The sequence below is a fragment of the Macaca nemestrina genome, chromosome 9 (genome assembly GCF_043159975.1).
Source record: "Macaca nemestrina isolate mMacNem1 chromosome 9, mMacNem.hap1, whole genome shotgun sequence".
Classification (NCBI taxonomy): domain Eukaryota; kingdom Metazoa; phylum Chordata; class Mammalia; order Primates; family Cercopithecidae; genus Macaca; species Macaca nemestrina.
In genome coordinates, this window is record NC_092133.1 from 109,577,527 (window position 1) to 109,599,083 (window position 21,557).

Sequence of the window (21,557 nt, forward strand, 5' to 3'; positions counted from 1 at the left end):
TTTGTTGCTAGTAACCCAGTTCACCCTAGTCTATTATTTGGAGAACAAATAAGCAGTCATCTTGATCCTCTTTTATCTGAACATTTTAAGAGTAAACGTTTCAAGAGTAAAACAGTTCTGATCCCCCAGTATGACCTAAACAAATATTTCAAATCTTTTATTTTTGTAAGTGAAAGTAGTATCTTCTTTATTTTCTATTTCTTATTTGTCCTATGTATCATTTGTTTAATCATTTTTCTAAAAATTATAATGTGTCTTTCTCTGAAGGCATCTCTTTCTGTTAAATATTGATATGAAAATGTTTCATATAAAATGAGCTGAAGTTCTTTTAGTCCATTTGTAAATATGAGTCCCGGATTTAATTAAATCCCAAGGGAAGAACCTGAGGAAACCAAAACTACTAACATGATTGGGCCAAATTGTGTAATCAAAAGCAAATGATATGGTTATTATATCTAATGAAATGATTTCCCAGCATTTAATTCATTTCTCTGATTCAAGATATTTTAGTAATAAATAAGTTTGTTGAAATGGACGTTCTATGCTGTCACCACTTTTAAACAGTTATTTTCTCAAGACCATTTCTGGTTAGAAATATTTCTAAAGGTTACACCTTAATGCAGATAGTGGATGTCTGCTGGGGCTGGGAGAAAAGGAAGGTGGAGCAGGAGGTGATGTGTGGGTCCTTATGAAAGCAGAGGGAAAGGAATGAAGACACTACATTGCTTTTTAAAAAGTGTTATTCTCTTATATCAGCGTTCATTTTACATAAAATGAAAACATGCCATTGCTTGGTAAAATCTATATGATAGCTAAGGGATTAATGGCTAGTTTGGCTGGTGCCGGGGTTCATGCCTGTATTCCTAGCACTTTGAGAGGCCAAGGTGGGAAGAACGCTTGAGGCCAGGACTTAGAGACCAAAATGGGCAACATACTGAGACCCAGTTTGTACAAACATTTTAAAAATTGGCCAGGTGTGATGGTGCACATCTTTAGTCCTAGCCACTCAGGAGGCTGAGGCAGGAGGATTGCTTGAGCCCAGGAGTTTGAGGCTGCAGTAAGCTATGATTATACCACCGTACTCCGGCCTAGGTGACAGAATAATGAGACCCTGTCTCTTAAAAAAGGAGGAAATATACACACGCATACACAGCATACACACATACACACGATTAGCTTATAAAGATTTTGTTAAAATACTTAGGAAAAAACTCTTGATACATAAACTTGCAAAATAGTATATGTAATCATTCCACAAATGTGATTGTATTACGGTTTTTCAGAGAAACAGAACTGGTAGAATGGAGATTATATTTACCTATCTGTATATATAGATATGTATGTCTTTAGATATATACAGATATACACACACATATAACGTTTACTATAAGGAATTGGCTCATGTGATTATGAAGTCTGAAAAGTCCCAAGACCTGCAGTCACCAAGCAGGACCCCCAGGAGAACCAATGGTGTAAGGATCAGCCCAAATGCCTGCAGCTCTAGTCCCCCGGAAGATCTGATACTTCAGTCCAAAGGCAAGAAAAGGCCAGTATCTCCTCTTCCTCAGCCTTTTTGTTCTATTCAGGTCTCCAAATGATTGGATGATGCTCATCCACATTAGGGAGGACACTGGACTTTTCTCAGTTTACTGATTTAAATGTTAATCTCTTTCAGAAACACCTTGGCAGACACATCCAGAATAATGTTGGGCCAAATGTCTGGGTGTCATGGGACCCAGTCAAGTTGACATATAAACTTAACTTTCACTATGATATCTTCAATCTCACTTGCAATCTTAAATTCCAGCTAGAATAGCAGCAAGACTTTTTGCTGATAGATTAAAGGGAAAAAGGGGTATGTGTGTCTTTTTGTCTATCTCCTTATCTCCCTCCTCCCCCATCTCTGTCTATTAGAGCAGCTGTCTAAGAACCGAGAAGGATCTAAGATATTATCCTACTTGCGGGCTAACAGGTTAGCCTACCTTGGTTTCATGGTTGCTGACAGAAGACATGAGGCTCCTAGGTCAGAGATGAGAAATTGTATTACTCTTAGCACAGCATGCAACATAAGCATCAGCATATTTGGTTCAGTTCTTCCTACTCCCTTGACCTATGGAAGTGATGCCCTTGGGCCCAGATGGATGCCTGCATGCTCTATGGGTAATGTTACAGGAGAGGACTCTGAGCTGAGGAATCTTTTATAATGGCCGTAAGCAAGACTCACTGCCCTTGGCCCTGGAGGGAGACACTACGTCTGTCTCCTACGGCTTATCTCTGTACAGATATCTTTGAAGAGCAAGTCCAGAACAAAAGCAATCAGTGCCTCTGTTTGCAAGACATGCAGATTTTTAAGAGACAAATGGAGAATTGTCTCTTAACACAGAAAATAAAAGTTGTGAAATGAACAGTTTAATAAGAGACTGGTAATGATATCAATTGGCTTGGTCATTTTTTAAAGTAGTTTGATACTGGCTACCTTAAAACGATCATGCCATTTGAAACATTATGTTATAGACTTCCTTCAAAGAAGTGAATCCTAAATATTGAAATGTTTTTATTTAGAAATCTATCAGTTACTGGAGTTGAAATGTTCTTTGATGAGTGAAATGTGAAATGATGATATATTTACCTGATAGAATATTGAATCATTAAAAATTGTTACTTTAATGATTGCAATATTTGTATTTTATTATTACTATGTAAGAAAAGAAAAACCTATATGATCTCAAAAAACTGGAAGTAAACACCAAAGGTAAGAGGAAAAAAAGACAGAAATCATCTCACATCGGTACAACAGTGTCCTGGAGAGCCTGGTGTTCTTTAATCACTCTAACTGAACTTTTGTGCCACAGAAGATAAAGGACACTTATTTTTTAAAACAAATACTTTATCAAATTCCCATTTTCTTTTTAAAATTTATCTAGAGGGTGGTGTTAGCACCTAGTTAGCCCTTAATAGTTACAAGACAGTTTTCTGAGTACTTCAATTAGCTCATTTGATTTTTATGGAAACTCTGAGATAGATGCTATTACTTTCCACAATTTATAAATGAGTAAACTGAGGCACAGAGAAGTTAAATAACTTGTCAAAATGATTCTGCATGCAAAATCCACTTTTTTTTGTTACTGTGCTCAGCTGCCATATCAAATACAACATGTGTAATACTTTAAATTATTGTATTTGTTTAATATCTTATTTTTTGTTTCACATTTGTATCATATACTGGGAATTAAGGACAGTGCAATAAATACATAGCTAATGAGTTTTATTTTCAAAAGAAAAGTAAGTGTTACTCTGGTAAGCAAGCCACTTCTGAAATGAGATTGATTAGTCTGAATAAAATCATGTCAACTAGAGGGTGGCCACTTGGTCACTAGTGTGTGGTGGGAGAACCCTGAACAGTGCAGACACACTTCTTGCAAAACAAGCGGTGCCGGTGTTCCTGGCATGGTGGTATCTGCTTGAGTGGTCATCTGGGGTAAATATGTATGGGAATGTGGCAGATGACGGCAGGTGAGGTGCTGGGACTAGTTATTAGATTCAGTGATTCTTATTAAGCATCAATATGTAAATCTTCCTGTGTGAATCATTGATGACAGGCAAAATGGAAGAAGAATGTGAAGACAAATTGCAGTGTACTTTTGAATGTTGGATCAAATATCTTCCAAGAAGATTCCTTCATGTTCTGGAATCCTAATAATCAGTGAGAAGACTTACATATTGGAACTGAATTTTAAGATTCCATTATGCATGGAACTGGTGCAAAGATGCATACTTTTTGTTCTCTGTGGTTAGATAGCTTTCATAAATCAGCACCATCTGTTCTTCTTTTGCTTTTGGTTGTGTGGAGTCATGTTGTGTATGTATCAAGACAGGAGGCATTTCATTTCTCTGGGAAATGGAAATTTCATGGACTGTGTTACATACTACATTTGATCAGTACTAGCTTGAGGTAAGAATAGTAGGAATCTGGATGAGGGGATAACACTCATATACAGTAATTACATCACAGGTGCTGAATAATTCTTCGTAGACTCCTAAATAATTTGATGTTGAGCTTTGTTCAGTAGAGCATAGTTTATATTATAAGGAACTGGACTTTGTCTAAAAGTATAACAAGTAGAATTTCCCTCTACAAGGGAATATTTTTAATTGTAAAATATCTTATTTTTGCTATATATTGTTATATTATTATATCTTACCTAATACTGTCTTTTCTAAAAAGTATTTGCATTTTTTCATGAATTTTTTGTTCTGGCAGAATATAATGATCATGAATTAAAATTGTATTACACATTTCCTGATTTTATTTCTTTGGAAGGTTGCTATAGATTTATCATTTTGAATTGTGAAGACCTTTCTCCCACAGATGTTTTCAATTGTTTTCCATATATGATGGGAAATTACTTTTTCCTGGCAATTCGGCCAGTTAATCAAGTAGTTGGGACATTAACACGAACGCCTTCTGGAATCCTATTTGTGATACCTAGGAGACCTGGAAACAGATTCCCTTTGGAATTATTTTTCACCAAATGTAATCCAAAGAAAAAGTGCTTTAATTCACTCTGTCAACATCCTAATAAATATTTTCTCTAGGATACCATAGCTCACTAATAGTTAACATGTCTCTCATTAAGTTAGGAAAATCTTGGAGGGATTCTAAAAAGTATGAAAAAGAAAATTTAGTTGAGTGATTTTTAGCAATATATTTGAACTGATTAAAATATTTTACTGTTATGAGTAATTTTTAAAAAAACATTTGACAGAAAATATTGTAAATTGTACCATGAGAATTTTCATTTTTTTTGTGCTTTCTAAACATCAAAATCAAAGATAATATGTAGGAAATTTAAGTAGAGAAGTATAACTTTAATTTTTATAAAACAGTTTTTAAATGATACATATAGGCTTTTCTTTCAAGTGATAAATATCCAAAATATTTACTTCTTGGACCTCAGAATTTGAATGTAGATATGCAGATGTCTGGTTTCTAGATTAAATTTTATAGTGTTCCTCTGAATTAGACAGTATGGTTTGTGTTCCTGTTTTCTGTGGTGAGAGATGGAGGCAGGATTCTAGTCTCAAGTGTTCTAGTTACAAGTCCTGTACTTTTTTGTGGTAGGATCACTTAAGTTTTTGGATTTTTTCTCTTTTTTTTAGACATGAGGACTCACTCTGTTGCCCAGCCTGGAGTGCAGTGGTATGAACATAACTTACTGCAGCCTTGAACTCCCTGGGCTCAAGTGATCCTCCTGCCTCAGTCTCCCAAGTAGCTGAGACTACAGGCGCACACTACCGTGCCTGGCTCTTTTCCAATTTCTGCATGAGAAGTTAAACTTCAGTTATTTTTTGCCCCTCCCCCCCCTTTCTGGAATCCTAATAAAGGTAGTATGTCAGCTGCCTTTTTATGGCAAAAGTAACCACTGATTGGTAAATCACATCAAGACTTGAAAAACTATAAATATCTGAGAAGCAGCTTACATCTGTGGCATTGTTCCAAGAGACACTGGCTTCTCTGGGGCGTGAGGCTTTTCATCCGTGCTAGCTATTGCAACCTCCTGATGTGAGTCACCACGCTTGAGCTGCCTGCTGGGGACCCCAAGAGAGTGGCTCCTGCACAGCTATGAGGACTGCTGGGTGCACACTCCTCTGGAAAACAAGGCATGATGCAACCTTGCTGGCAAGTGGAGTCTCCTGCCTTACACCCTGCACAGTCAATCCAATGCCAGGCGGTCTGTGGGGACCTTGAGAGTCTGCATGTTTGTTAGACCTGAGAAGCCCCTCCACCCCCTTGGCAGGCATTTCAGAATAAAAATAAAGACGTAATGCTAAAAGACTTATCATAAAAATGAACAGCTTCTCTGCGCCACTGTTCCCGTCTTTGTCCCTAAATGTCTGCTCTGATATTTACTTCCATGTTTCTAAATAATATATTTATGTTGCTCTTTCCTGATTACCAGTTACTGACATCTGTTGACTTGCCATATGGAAGATGAGAGTTGTTCCTTTTATACTGCTTCTAGTTTCTCGCTCCCATCCTCTCAATGCTGTTACATCCAATGTCTAAGTTCAGTCAATAGCCTGTGTCACAGCACATGGCAATGTGACAGTTGCTCACCGCATAACCAAGTGGATACTCTGATTATACTTCCTCTTCTATAGATTTTTTTTTCTCCTGGAGCAAGTTTTTTTATGTTGCTTTGTTTTCTGTGTATATATTTTTGATTTTCCCCCTGCATTCTGTGTCAGGTCTGTCAAGATGCCTTTTATTTTTCAAATACTCAAAAGTATCAGACCTGAGCCCAGGGAGGAGGTACAAACTTGTAGTCGCAGCTATTTGGGAGGCCTAGGCTGGAGGATTGTTTGAGCCTAGGAGTCTGAGGTTAGAACTGGGCAACATAGCAAGGCCCCATGTCAAAAAAGAGAAAAACTAAAGGGGAATGAAAGAACTTTTAGAATAATATCAGACCAATTACTAGTTTCTTTTTTTCTCATGGAGATGTACTTACTAGACCTCTCCATCCTCCTGCTGTTATCTGAACTGGTTTCTGCCTGCTTCCCTAAACTGCCCTTTCTCCCATATTCTAGGACTTTCCTTGGGTTCTGACTGATTTCTTACTGTGTTTTCTGGATTTTGCTGGAGCACATCCAAAAAGAGCTTTATAATAAAGTGTTCATGCGAAGGAAGTAAAGATCTTCTTTGCATGTCTCAAAGTTTCTTTTATCTTTCATGCTTGGTCTTTTTAAGTATGTAGTTCTACACTGAATTTTTTTCAGTATAGAAAATACGACTTTTAGTAGAATTTAATGTCACTATTCAGAAGGCATTTTTATCATAATCATTTGTTAATAATATTCCTAGTTTTAGTCTCCTAGCAATCATCCACATGCTATCATTTGTCAGTCCTTCAATTAAACTCTGCAGTTTTGAGATAACTCCTCGTGATTCTCTTGCATTTTGTACAGATGCCTCATCTAAGAGGAGGAGGTATTAGGAAAAAAAAACAAAAACAAAAACAGAACAGATGCCTTCAATGTGGACAGTCTTTTCAAGGATGTTTGTAGAGCTGTCTAGGCATAGGATGTTGTCTGACAGCAGCAAGCAAGGATACTCCCTGTCTGTATAAAAGATTTGGGTTCCCTGAGCCTAGAGTTGTTCTTTGTGTGCCAGTGTCCCTGGATCCTCTTCACATCACCTTGTGAGAATCTTAGCTGAGGAACCACTACATAAAAGGGTCATATTCTGGCTAACGGTGTGGCTGGGAGTTGTGAATAGTTCTTTGTCTGTGACCCAGGAATCTTCTGCCTTCTGCCAGCATTGATGAAGCCGTTGCTTTCAGGTAGGTTAAAAATCCTAGACCCCTCCTACTTTTTTTACATCTACTTTCTTTCTGAAAATGTCTTCCACCACCACCCCATAGAGTTTTCTTCTTGTTGCCATGTACTCGATTGTATATAGCATTTAGTTATCTTTTTCTTGGTTTCTTTACTTGTCCTGAAGACATTTTACAATGAAAATATCTTGTACATAGCAAAGCACAGTAAATACCAGGTGTCAGCAAGTTTCTAAATTATAAATAATATGTTTTTTATTTGATTGAGTGGGTAATATGTTTCATATTAAATTGTTTTGCAAGGTACAGTGTATGAATAGATGAATACATGTATATACCCTTAAAATGTTTTATATTTGTACATAATTGCCCCAAAAGATTTATCAAGGTATGTTTTCTATATTCTATACGTATTATCTATTTCTGTCTTCAATAATGTTTATAAATTACCATTTGTTGGGTAATTACTATGTGTCAGGTACCATATAATGCTTGTGATATGGAGGATTTTCTTACTAATTCTCTCAGTAGTCCTGAGAGGAAGAGGTTTTTTTCTTTTTTTTTTTTTTTGAGACGGAGTCTCGCTCTGTCACCCAGGCTGGAGTGCAGTGGCCGGATCTCGGCTCACTGCAAGCTCCACCCCCTGGGTTCATGCCATTCTCCTGCCTCAGCCTCCGGAGTAGCTGGGACTACAGGCGCCCGCCACCACACCCAGCTAATTTTTTTATATTTTTCATAGAGACGGGGTTTCACCGTGTTAGCCAGGATGGTCTCAATCTCCTGACCTCGTGATCCGCCTGTCTCAGCCTCCCAAAGTGCTGGGATTACAGGCGTGAGCCACCGCACCCAGCCTGAGGAAGAGTTTTTAAACTCTGTGTGTGTGTGTGTGTGTGTGTCTGTGTGTGTGTGTGTGTGTGTGTGTGAGAGACAGAGAGAGAGAGAGAGAGACGGGGGTCTAACTCTGTCGCCCAGGCTGGAGTGCAGTGGCATGGTCATAGCTCACTGCAGCCTTGAACTCCTGGGCTCAAGCTTTCTTCTTGCTTCAGCCTTCCCAGTAGTTGGGACTACACACACTATCTCACCCGGCTTTTTGTAGAGACTGAGTCTTGCTACGTTGCCCAGGCTGATCTTGAACTCCTGGTGTTAAGCCATTGTCTGTCTCAGCCTTCTAAAGTGCTGGGGTTACAGGTGTGAGCCACTAAACCCAGCCAAGGAAAATGTTTATATTGTTCATATTTTACAGAAGAAGGGATAGAAACATGGAAAGGTACATAACTTGCATAAGGTTATAAAATTGGCAAATGATAGAATTGCTGTTCACGCCCAGGTCTGTTTAATGCTTGAACCCAAGCTCTTAGTGTCTGTACTCTGCTATGAAATGGAGAGTAGGGAAAGGAAAAAGAAAAAAAAAAAACAAAAAACAAGTGGCTGGATTGTATCATCTGAAAGTTCTTTGGCACTGTTTAGTTTAAATTAATACTATATAGTTCTATTTTTTTCTTACTTTAAAAAAAATAGAGGTGGGGTCTCACCATGGTGCCCATGCTGGTCTTGAAATCCTGGGTTCAAGTGGTCCCCCCACCTCGGCCTCTGAAAGTACTGGGATTACAGGCGTGAGCCACTTCACCTGGCCAGTACTGTATAGTTCTTAAATATTGATTTGACATACATAATAATAGCTTTGCTTACTGTAGTTATAATGGAATTCAGTGTATAGTTCTTGCTAAAAGTAACTACATTTAGTCACAGCTTTAAAAAAAAAGTACCAGACAACAGAATAAAATCATATAGGAGCTGATAATTTACACATCCTAATGTTGGGAAAATCTAAGTTGAGGTTCCACAGCAACTGCAGCTCAGCCTCAGGGCAGTGAATGTTGCTATCCAAACTGGACACTGTGTGTAGCTTCATGAAATAATATTCTCCATGCTCTTGGGTGCCTGATAATGGCCACTGTGGGAACAATGTGTGAATTATCAGTGACTGTTTTATCATTGTAGTTTGGGGCATTTCATTTATGTGGCTGTTTCATAGTGCAACATAGGTGTTTCAAGTGGTGATACATCTTGGTGGCATTTCAGTAGTCCTTAAATTATTAATGAATCCTGAAAAAAAGATCTGTAATGTGTAAGATTATTTTTATGTGCTACATCTGGTTTATAAACAAATCACTGCCGCCACTCCCATTGGAAAAGCATAATTTTGGGAGTTCGTGTTTACATTCCACGTACAGTTCTCAGGCAGGTTCAAGATGCTGGTTAACCTTTGAAATGTATTATGTGCTAGTGCTTAAAGGAGATAGATGACTGAGAAGTACATATTAGAGCCTCTCAAGACACAGCATCATCAATCAAATAGCCTGGCTTCATGCAGAGCTCCACCATCCAGAAAGCACAGAGCACAGCTATGACTCATAGAAAAGCTTGGTGCCCTTAGTTTCTACTTCTCATAGATTTGAAAGGGAAATGTCAATTGGGCCTTACTGCCTGCTTTGCCTTCTCTTAGTATCTCTTCAATGATTTAATATATTGTTCGACATTGTATCTTGAACGTGTAACTCTTGTTTATCATTTTGTTGATTGTTGTTCCTGTTGATGGCATGCACATTTCCACTGAGTCTCCCAAATAGCATGATTGAAAATATAAAATTTTTCTCCAGTGTTGGACTTCCTGTCCTAATATAGATGGCTTAATAAGTTCCCAATATGTGCACCTATGAATTATGTTGAAAAAGTTCACAATAAAATCATCATTGTCAAATTTATGTAATAGAAAAGATAAACCTAACAAATTATATGTATACATAAATTTTACATATAAACTTCTAAGAAATGGATTAAATACATTTTACTTCGTTGCATTTGGGGAACATATTACCACAGAGATTCCTAGGCATGATTTTACTTTAATTAGCAAAACATATACAGAGCTTCTACTAGGTGCCAGAGAGTACGTCTCCATCATTGTGTTTGGAGAATCTGAGGATCTCTTAACTGTTCTAATCTGGCTAGTAAGTCCATTGATCTCAGTTAGGTATCTTTATCATTATTCAAATGATTATGAAAAGCCAACTTTTAACTATTAATAATAGTGAACTCTTTAATGAAAAGACAGCGGCCGAGATTATAAACGAAGGTATATTCTTGGGTGGCTTTTCATTTATTTTTGTGACCTACCACATTTATTCCACAGGCACCTTTTTGAGTACGGATTATCTCATCTGAGCATCTATCTAATCATTAGTTTGTAAGCTAAGAATAGTATAACTTCAATAAACTGACATATATAAACACCAGCAAACTTATTGGATTTCTGCAACACATTGGAACAATTTGTACAAAATATTAGGAGGATGAGGGCTGAGTACTTTTTTCCTTTTGCTTGTCCTTTTGTTTGGTCCTTCATGCACAGAAGTAAACAAAAGTGGTCCATTATGGCTAAGACCTTAATGCCTTTACAGACACCTCTAAATAATTAGTCGATTGGCTTAGGATAATTTTATGTGAAATTGTATGGGATGAAGGCTGTAAAGCCTGGAACTATGCCACTGCATGCTCCTTTTGACGAGCTATGTTAGTAGGAATCAAGAACTGAGAAATATGACTTTGAAGCTTTTGGTAATGGTTATGGTTTGTAATTGTTTTAACCGTTTTGAGTAGGAAGCTGTTTTCAAACATGCATTTCCAATGTCATGTATATTTGTTTATCAATGTATCGTAACAATGGAGTAATATATAATAACTTCCTAAAATATACATGAAAAGCAGTGAAAAATGACCAGATAATAAAATTAGCATAAAGATAAGTTTTTTTCCTTGTATGTTTGTTTTCTTTCCTTATCCCAGTAGTATATCTTATTCACTTTCTGGGATACACTATCTCATGAGACTCTTGTTTTCAGTTTTAGCTCTTTACAACACACACTCATCCTGTCATTAAAGGTCATCCTTCTTCAAGGAAACAGTTACCATAATCATACTGCCTATTAGATTCCCGTTTTATCCAGTTTCCTTTCACATTACAGCAAGAAACCTAACAGATTGTACTGTTCTTTGTGTTGGCTGCCTCTAGGATGAGGATGGGACAGAAGAGGATAACAGTCGTGTTGAACCTGTTGGACATGCTGACACGGGTTTGGAGAATATACCCAACTTTTCTCTGGAGTAAGTTACTGATGGTTTCAACTAAATTTGCAATGTACATGTAGCGTCATTAATTGCGGCAAGTATTCTGAAAGCATATGGCATGAGGAATGTTTGTGCTTAGTTAAAAACATGCCGTGCATTGATTTATTTTTATAAAGAACATCTTTTATCTCTTGAGTTAATTATGTAATGTAAGCAGTATAGCATGGAAGTTCATGTCTACCTGTCCTGAGTTTCATGCCCTGGCAAATACTATTAAATTATAATATAAAATAGTATTTGATTGAAGATGTTTGTCATGTTAACAACACTGTAAACACCATAACTCTTTTCAGATTGCTTTGTGTGTCAATATTTTGATCATGTGTTTGTTCTTCACTTTGCTAAATTAAAAAAATTTGCAGACATACTTGAAAAACTAGTTAGATCATGTTAGCATTAATATAGTGTATGTGTATATATATGTATTTATTGTAGTTTGAAGAAATAGAATCTCTCTAGATATTTAATGAAAAATTGGAGGTCCTAGATTAGGGACCTTGAAAACAATTTTAAATATAAAAAGACAAAGAAAAATCTCCTATTTGTTCCACAATGTTCTGATTATTTTACATATTGACATGTGTAAATGGTAGGCATTCTCAGGACTTCTTTCCTTGGTAGCTTAGAGCAGGGAGGACAGTCATTTTGGATTTTTTTCTTTGACTTTGGGTAAAAGTTGGGGATATAGACATTGACATTTATGTACTTAATTCTGTCTTCTCTTGGTCTTCCAAGAGAAGTGAGATTAAGCAGGCACTAGGATCAGATGCTGTTTGAATGTATGGCAGTCAGCAAACTGAGGATTTACATTTAGTAAAGTACTTGCCATGCCATAGTTCTCTTTAGAATGTGGGATAAAATCAGTTTATTGAAGTTATACTATTCTTAGCTTACAAACCAATGATTAGATAGGTGTTCAAATGGGATAATCAGTATCCAAAATAGAATTTTATGAAATTTGGTAAAAAAATAAAAGTAATAAAAAATCCATTTAACCATTTGGCAGTATGGAAGAATTTTTATGTTGTCTTAATTAGTACATGTGATTAAATCTGTGCACATGTTTTTAATTTTGATTTGTTTGATATTCCTGTCTTTATGTAGGACATTCATAGTATATAGGATAACCTCAGGTTTTTATATTAGAAACATAATTGAAAAATTGGCATTTTCCATCACATAAAATCTATATTGTGATCTTTGTGAAATTCATTGGTAATAATTGATTGTTTTCCAGCTGGCTTGAAATAGATATTTAATTGAAGTACTATTTCCAAATATTGGTTGTTAGGTAAATACTGCTTAGACCTCTGATGTAATATGTATATACGAAAAAATCTACAAAGAAAGCAGAATCTCGTTTAAATAGTTTAGAAAATTACATTGTCTCTACCAATTTTCATTAAACTCAGGCTTTATTGTATTAATAGTAAAGATTCATGGAAGAGACTTGACAAATCCATACGGTATGTAAGGTTATGTTCCTTCCACAGAATAGTTTTGTAATAGAAGTAACTTCATGTTATGTCATATCATATAAATAGCTTCATAACTGTAGTCCCAGCTACTCAGAATACTGAGGTGAGAAGGTTGCTTGAGCCCAAGAGTTCTAGGCCAGCCTGAGCAACATAGCAAGACTCCCTTTCTAAAAAGAAAATTGATGATGAGCCATTTTATGAAAATTATTTGATTTGTAGTAGATGCCTATTGGCTTTGAGAAAGGTTTTATAAGCTGCACTTGCAGCTGTCTTATAGCAGTTTAGGAAATAGTGACTTTGACTTGTCATGAAGTAGTGAGTAGTAAGGACAATGGTGATCTTCCTTGGACTGTCACTTACAGTAGTGAAAACTTGGATCTCATTGGATTATTGGAAGGATTAATGATGTGACATATAAAAGAGCACTTTGTAAATTAGAAAGTGTTCTGTAGCCGCAACATCTTTATTCACTTAATCTTTAGAGTCCTTGACATAGGTGTTGGGATGGAAGAATTTCAGTGTAAATCTAAAGATTTGACTTGAAACACATAAACTTGTATTACACAGAAGAATAGGGTCGATCCAAGAGAAATGTTCTGTGTCATTTTAATGTAGTTACCTCTGATGATTGCTCTCCCTCCATGCCATCAGACTAGTGTTCAGGTATGTAGTGTTTAATGTTGCCTTCATCACCATGCTTATATTCCAGAATATGTATATATATGCCTGTGTGCTTGGTGAGATTTTTGTTCTGTTCTCTTTCGTTGTTTATTGTGTGTCTGTGTTGTTGCAGTTTTTCGTTTTGCTTTTTGGTTTTGGTTTGTTTACAGTACACGTTCATGCTCCCTCATTCATCATTGTCTCACAGTGATATGGTAAAGCTCGTAGAAGTCCCCAACGATGGAGGGCCTCTGGGAATCCATGTAGTGCCTTTCAGTGCTCGAGGCGGCAGGTAACGTATCTTGGAGGTTTTTAATTGAATCATAATGTAGAGTGTTTTATCTTCATTTATGCTTAGATGGAGAGTGGTGTTGACTTAGCATATGCTTGATAGGAAACATTCTCATTTGGAAGCAACTGCTCCTTCATTCCTATATATATGTCATAATCACAGAAAGCACTTAGCCCGATGAAGAGAGGTTTTGCAGAAACATGAAGAAATGGCATTTGAATTATCCTAATAAATTTATTGTTCATCACACTCAAGCAAACATTTTACTTTGCTATAAATTGATGATGGACTCTTTCAAGTCAGAACTCCAGATGGATTTGCAATGTTAAGGAGAGCATAAAAGTAGTTTTTTTGGGAAAGCTTAATGCAATAAAAATTATCTGGATGACTTAAATTTGATTTAAGCTTTAAATTTGTGTTTATTTAGTTCTTCATTTTTATCAGTTTTTTTATTGTTAAAAACCTTTAATATGAAATTTTAAAAAATCAGGCAAGCCATAGATTTCTGAGCATTCAGAGTCTAAAAATGTTGTACTGTTTGTTAATCTCAACTTCATTACTTTACAGAACATGCATCCTTAAAAACTTCAAATGTTATATCAGCTTCCTTGATTCTGTTCCTTTTTGTGTGTGATAGAACTGTTGTGATATTTTTGGTTTTAATGTATTCAGATAGTATGAGTTGATTTTCCAACAAAGGCTTGGCAGACCTCTGTCGTAGACAAGTGAGGTGCACCGCATCCTTCCCCATGAGTCTGAACTTGTGCATGTTTAACTTGTTTAATTTAATTGCATCTTCTCTTACTTACTCTCTAATGATTACCTGGGAAAATATATTTGTGAACTGTTTTGGCTTTTTAATTTTTAACTTATTTCTTGTATTGTTATCACCTTTTTTTTTTTCTTTTTATTTTAACTTTCTTTACATGGTGAGAAAAAGTGGGGAAGGTGGAGGGTAGACTTACAGCAGTGACTGAGACCGTAGAACTTAGTTTAAACTGTTGTGAAGTAATTACAGGCATCTAGCGTGTTGTAAAAGATAGATGTGTGGGATTAAACCATGCATTTTATTTTTTAAAATGAGTATTTGAGCAATGGTGGTACCTTCTTGTTACATGTAAGTAACTGTGGTGAGTTCAGATTTCATCTCTCATGGTTCATCCAGTATTCTAAAACTGAAACTTGACTTAGAACTCTGCTGGAATATGAATGAGGCTTGAATGGTAGTGTTACATAACAAGGTATAAAATTCACCTTGAATTTTCGAGTGGTGTTATATTCATAGTTGTAGCTGCTTTTACTTTTTAAATTCTCTTTAAAATTCTTTTTTTTTTTAACTTTGGAGAAGCATTAACATTTCTTCAGATAACTTATAGTTAAACAATATTATTTTCAACATGGACTTGCCTTTATTTCGTGTAAGAAATCGAGTTCTAAATTACCTCAAAAGTTAAATTTTGTTTTCATGTCTTTCCTGAGTAGGAAAAAAAAGATAAGGTAAAATGCATGGATTATAGCTTCCCAATATGCATATGCTTTAAAATGCCTGTGAAACATAACTCATCACAAATGAGATTTAATTGTGTTTGTACCAGCTTTGAGCCAGCATTGCAATTACATGTTGTTATATTTTCTGTCATTTATTGCGTATTTTCTACCTCACCGTGAAAGGATATCAGGGTAAAGTGAACAGATGAAAAGCCTAAAGCAAAAAGAGAGTAAGACGGAAAAATAAACTTACTATCTAGATTAAGTCAAAGGAAGGCATTTCACAAAATCCACCACAGTTTCTGGTTACCATGGCACTTAATTTTGATACACCAAACAGATTCAAGAAAACAAGTATGTCTTTGCAGAACTAGAAGTTCTTTTATAGCTGAGTCATTTTTAAGCCCTGTTAGTTTGGCACTTAATGAAGAAAGTTGTGCACAGAGATTTTCAAAGAGACAGAGAGATTTAAGAAAAACAGATTGGTTATAATCTCTTTTTAGGCATCACCAATTTTCATATGGAAACAGAACAGAAATAGTTTGTGATTCTCCAACACCTGTGTTACATAGTTAAGCTTCCTTGTGGAAATGATAGTCATGGTTCCTCACAGTTGGATTAACAATGGGAGAGAAAACGTAGGTGGTCTGCTCAGATTGACAGATACAAATCTACGAGAGCCCAGAGATACCCACCTTCCTCATTCTCAGAAATGCTCAGAAATGGATTCCTGTTATTTCATAAGAAACCTTTCCAAGCATTTCTCTTGTGACAATCCCTGTGTTAGGTGCTAGGAAACGAAGATGAATGGAATATGTTCTTCCTCCAGAGATTTGCAGCCTAGATGGAGTCATAGCCAAGAAATCACATAATTATAATTATGTGATAAATGTTGATATAGTTCTATAATAGGTGCTCTGTGAACTGATAGGGGAAGAATGGTCTGAATTAGGTAACTGAAAGTGGCTTGTTGTGGAAGATGATTTTAAAGGTGATGATAGCTTGTAAAGGTAGCTGTGTCAACTCCGTGGTGGCTTGTGGAAGAGTAAATTAAGCAATGTGGTATAGCAGAAAGGAAGAAATTAAGTGAAATTAAGAAATTTCAGATATATCTAGTAGGAATACAATAATATATATTCATGATATGTAAGTAGAAATTTCCAAGATAACTTCCCTTATACAAAATTCCAGTCATTCTTGGGCGTTCTCAATTTTGGAGGATAACTAATTGAATAACACTTACTGAATACTTACTTTTATAAAAGTGACAAATACATGTCAGTATTGCTTTCTCATTTAGATTTTCAAAGTCAAAGAGTCTAAGGAATAATGCAGAATCCCAATTGTATATTTTGAAGAGAAGGAACACAACCCAGACCACCTCAAATATCAAATGTCATTAAGGAAAATAGTAATGTAAGCTTGTGAAGTTAATGTTAGTGAGATTTTTACAGCCATTTAGATCTTATTATGTCCTGATGTATGATGAAATTTTTGTTGTTGTTGGATTTTTTTGTTTGTTTTTTGTTTTTTTGAGGTGGAGTCTCACTCTGTCGCATAGGTTGGAGATCCTGGCTCACTGCAACCTCCGCTTCCTGGGTTCAAGCAATTCTCTTGCATCAGCCTTCCTAGAAGGTGGGACTAGAGATGTGTGCTACCATGCCTGGCTAGTTTTTGAATTTTTAGCAGAGACTGGGTTTCACCACATTGGCCAGGTTGGTCTGGAACACTTGATCTCAAGTGATCTGCCCGCCTCAGCCTCCCAAAGTGCTGGGATTACAGGCGTGAGCCACCATGCCTGGCTTAAGTTTTTTAAAATAAGAATCTTGCACTGCCTACTTTCAAAACTATTTTCTAGACTAGGTTGAATGTTGTTTTTCAGTCAGGGGCATTAATGACAATTAGCTCATCCCCCAACCCCTGCCTTAGTTGACTACCTGCTGATATTTAGAAATGGAGAGACAAGTAGGTAGAGAGACAATATTATCTTCCCCATGATGATGTTTCTCTTGAGTTATTTTCTTGTATGTTATTCAAAAATAAAATTAACTGATCCTCATCTAGAACTATTCATTCACAGTTTCATCACTTCGGTGATTCCTTTTTTTAAATTATTTTCTTTGTAGACAAACATTTACCTGAAATGTTTCATTACCTTGGAATCAATTTTTATTTCACCCATATCATTTCATTTCCTCTTGATTTAAATGGGAAACATCGACTGGGCACGGTGGCTCATGCCCGTAATCCCAACACTTTGGGAGGTCTAGGTGGGTGGAGCACTTCACGTCAAGAGTTCAAGAACAACCTGGTCAATATGATGAAACCCTGTCTCTACGAAAAATGCAAAAGTTAGCCGGGCATTGTGGCAGGTGCCTGTAATCCCAGCTACATGGGAGGCTGAGGCATGAGAATCACTTGAACCCAGGAGATTGAGGTTGCAGTGAGCTGAGGTAATGCCACTGCACTCCAGTCTAGGTGACAAAGTGAGACTCTGTCTCAAAAACAAATAGGAAACATAATCTCTTTATTTAAACCACAAATGCCACTATTTTCAGGCAGGTTATGCCAAATAATTGTGATTACCTTTGGCAGAAGAACCTTGCTTTTTTTTTTTTTTAGTATTTCTAGAACCTGGTTGTAGGTATTGGTCTACAGGACCATAGGTATTGCTTAGTAAAGCGTAATCAGTGCAGGAGCAAATGAACCCTTGACTATCCATATTAGATATGGTGTTACTATATTAACAAATAAACAGTAATGATACTTCCTGGCCTGGATGGTGGTTAAGAAGTATTTCTGACACTTTCTCATGAAATATAAATTTGATTATGGTATAATGTTAAGTATATAAAAAGCAACATATAAAATTGTATGCTAAAATAGGGACTGGACCTGTGAAATGGTAAGATTTTGTGTTTGAGGCTGGACATGATGGCTCATGCATGTAATCCCAGTACTTTTGGAAGCTGAAGTGGAAGGATCACTTGAAGCCAGGAGTTCAAGTCCAGTCTTGGCAACATGGCAAAACTTTGTCTTCACAAAGAATACAAAAGTTAGCCGAGTGTGGTGGCACACACCAATGGTCTCAGCAATTGGGAGGCTTAGGTGTAGGTGGGAGAGTCACTTGAATCTGGGAGTTTGAGGCTGCAGTGAGCCATGATCATGCCTCTGTACTCCATATTGCATGGCAAAGTGAGAGCCTGTCTTAAACAAACAAAAATAAAATAAGGCCGGGCATGATGGCTCATGCCTGTAATCCCAGACCTTTGGGAGGCCAAGGTGGGCGGATCACCTGAGGTCAGGATTGCAAGACCAGCCGGCCAACGTGGTAAAACCACCCTATGTATACTAAAAATACAAACACTAGCCAGATGTGGTGATGGGTGCCTGTAGTCCCACCTACTCTAGAGGCTGAGGGATGGGCCAGGTGTGGTGATTCACAACTGTAATCCCAGCACTTTGGGAGGCTGAGGCGGGTGGGTCACGAAGTCAAGAGATCGAGTCCATCCTGGCCAACATGGTGAAGCTCCGTCTCTACTAAAAATACAAAAATTAGCTGGGCGTGGTGATGCACACCTATAATCCCAGCCACTCAGAAGGCTGAGGCAGGAGAATCGCTTGAACCCAGGAGGCGGAGGTTGCAGTGAGCTGAGATCGCGCCACTGCATTCTTGCCTGGGTGACAGAGTGAGACTCTGTCTAAAAAAAAAAAAAAATTACTAGTGTTCTTACTTGGGCTTCATAGTCTAACTTAAAGTAGATACTCTAAATCTTTTCCCCTATGGAAAATAATTGTGGCTAAAACATTTTAAATTAATTAATTAAGGAGAAACTGGGTCTTGCTTTGTTGCCTACGCTGGTCTGAAACCCCTGGCCTCAAGTGATCCTGCTACCCTGGCTTCCCACAGTACTGGGATTACAGGTGTGAGTGACTGCACCCGGCCTAAAGTTTTCTTCTCTGCATCTTTTTTTTCCTTTTGAGACAGGGTCTCACTCTGTTGCTGGAGAGTGGTGACTCACTGCAGCCTTAACCTGCCGGGCTTAGGTGAATTTTCCACCTCAGCCTCCCAGGCAGTTGGGACTACAGGCAAGTGCCTCCATGCCCAGCTAATTTTTTATATTTTTTTGTAGACATGGGGTTTCCCTGTGTTGCCCAGTCTGGTCTCAAACTCTTCGGCTCAAGTGATCTGCCAGCTTTGTCCTCCCAAAGTGCATGGATTATGGGCATGAGCCACTTTGCCTGGCCCAGATCTTTTCTATAATGGACATTTCTCACTTATTTACATCTACCTTTATTCTTAAGTTTGTGGCACTTAAATTTGTTTCACATTACTTTTCCTTGTGAAAATAGTAATTGTATGTTGGTGTTTATATAAACTTTTATTTATTTATTTATTTTAGATCTAGTATCTTAGTTAGCATTTTTGGTGCCTTTGATATCTTAGATCAAAGATTGGCAGACTTTCTGTAAAGGGTCAGATAATCAGTATTTTAGCATCATGGCCCTGAAAATCTGCCGTTGTAGCATGAAATCAACCATTGACAAGATATAAGCAAAGCTTCATTTACAAAAACAGATTGCTGGCTGAATGGACTCATAGGCTGCAGTTGTCAGCCCTTGCCCTAGAGAACCAAACAAATAAAAATGGCTGCCATGATGGTTTTACATTCTAGTATTTTTCATTTCTAAAACTCCTTCACCTCTGTTTTCTATTCATATCTTTGGGGGACAAGAGTGTACAGGATTTTCATTTCCACTTACTGTTTGATAAGAAATCCTCTTTTATTGTAACTACATATTAATTCCCAGGAGTGCAGGCCCTTGATTCTCAGAAAGAAGGGACGTTGAAAAAACCATACAAACCCATTTACCATACTCTCTCATTAGTAGTATGTACTCACAGAACAATCCTTCTTAACATCTGCTTATCAATCTTAGACTTAAGGAAAAATCTGAAGTTTCACAGTTAGCAAATCAGGCCCTGTGAAGATGGTGGTGAGGGAAATGAAGGAGCTCTGGGTGTGGGGCTGGCTTTCTGCTACTGACTCATGTTGGCAGGTATCTTATTTATTAATTTATTCTAAAATTTTTACCAATTTGCCATCATTTGATTTGTCTGATTAACTTTGATTTTTATCCCAAATAATTTTTTTCATCTGTTTATCTTCAATGTAATATTCAGAATATCAGGTGAAGTGTTAACATCCTTTGTAAAAAGCTTTTTCAGTTTCTGTGTTAAGTTTATTTTTATGACTTTTCCCCTCTTTATTTGCTTAGTTACATTATTGTCCATAAATTCCATCATCTAAGCTGAAAAATGAAATCACATCTCTAAGAGAATATTTTTTATTTTTAAAATGTATTTATTCTTTTTTTTAACTTTCTTTCTTTATATTTTTTGAGACAGGGTCTTACTCTGTCACCCAGGCTGGAGTACAGTGGCAGGATCTTCAGGCTCAAGTGATCCTCCCACCTCAGCCTCCCTAGTAGCTGGGACCACAGGCACACACCACTATGCCTGGCTAATTTTCTGTATTTTTGGTAAAGGCAGGGTTTCTCCATGTTTCCTAGGCTGATCTGGAACTCCTGAACTCAAGTGATTCACCCACCTCGGCCTCCCAAAGTGCTGGAATTACAGGTGTGAGCCATCACACCTGGCCACTAAGAAAATATTTTTAATATTTTGCATTTTTGAGTTGAAATAAAAGTGACCCTGTTGAAAAATATGTATTTCATAAGTATTTGCATTCTATTTAAACCTGAATATAGATTAATTAGAAGGTGATTAAAATCATCTATATGCAGATTGTATTTTGTAATTAATCTATATCCAGGAAATCACTGAAATATAAAAGTTTGTTTTTTACATCCTGCATTCATGTCTTGAGTAATTTCTCCCTCAAATATAAACTGATATTTCTCTGTTTATAAGACTAGTAGGCAAACATCTTTGGGTGGTCTTGAGGTATATCGTACTCATCCATTTAATTCAGCAGAATCTGAGCTTCACTGTCCCCTCAACTAAGATTTACAGGATTATAATTACATTGTTTGTTATACCCTTTTGTTCATCTAAGATATACTTTATCATTTTTTGCTCTATTATGTATAGAA

The 21,557-nt window shown here is 36.8% G+C and overlaps 1 protein-coding gene across 28 annotated transcripts in view; it reads left to right on the plus strand.

The window, feature by feature from the left end:
- The window catches only part of LOC105495968 (par-3 family cell polarity regulator), a 719,051-nt gene that overhangs the window by 414,683 nt on the left and 282,811 nt on the right, over positions 1–21,557 (plus strand). For 27 of the 28 annotated variants that reach the window (XM_011765958.3, XM_011765965.3, XM_011765959.3 and 24 more), the window contains 2 exons: positions 11,407–11,498; positions 13,869–13,952. In XM_011765958.3, the coding sequence (XP_011764260.2) occupies positions 11,407–11,498; positions 13,869–13,952 (176 nt within the window). The remainder of the gene's footprint in view (positions 1–11,406; positions 11,499–13,868; positions 13,953–21,557) is intronic. The other variant, XM_071070224.1, reaches the window with a different exon arrangement.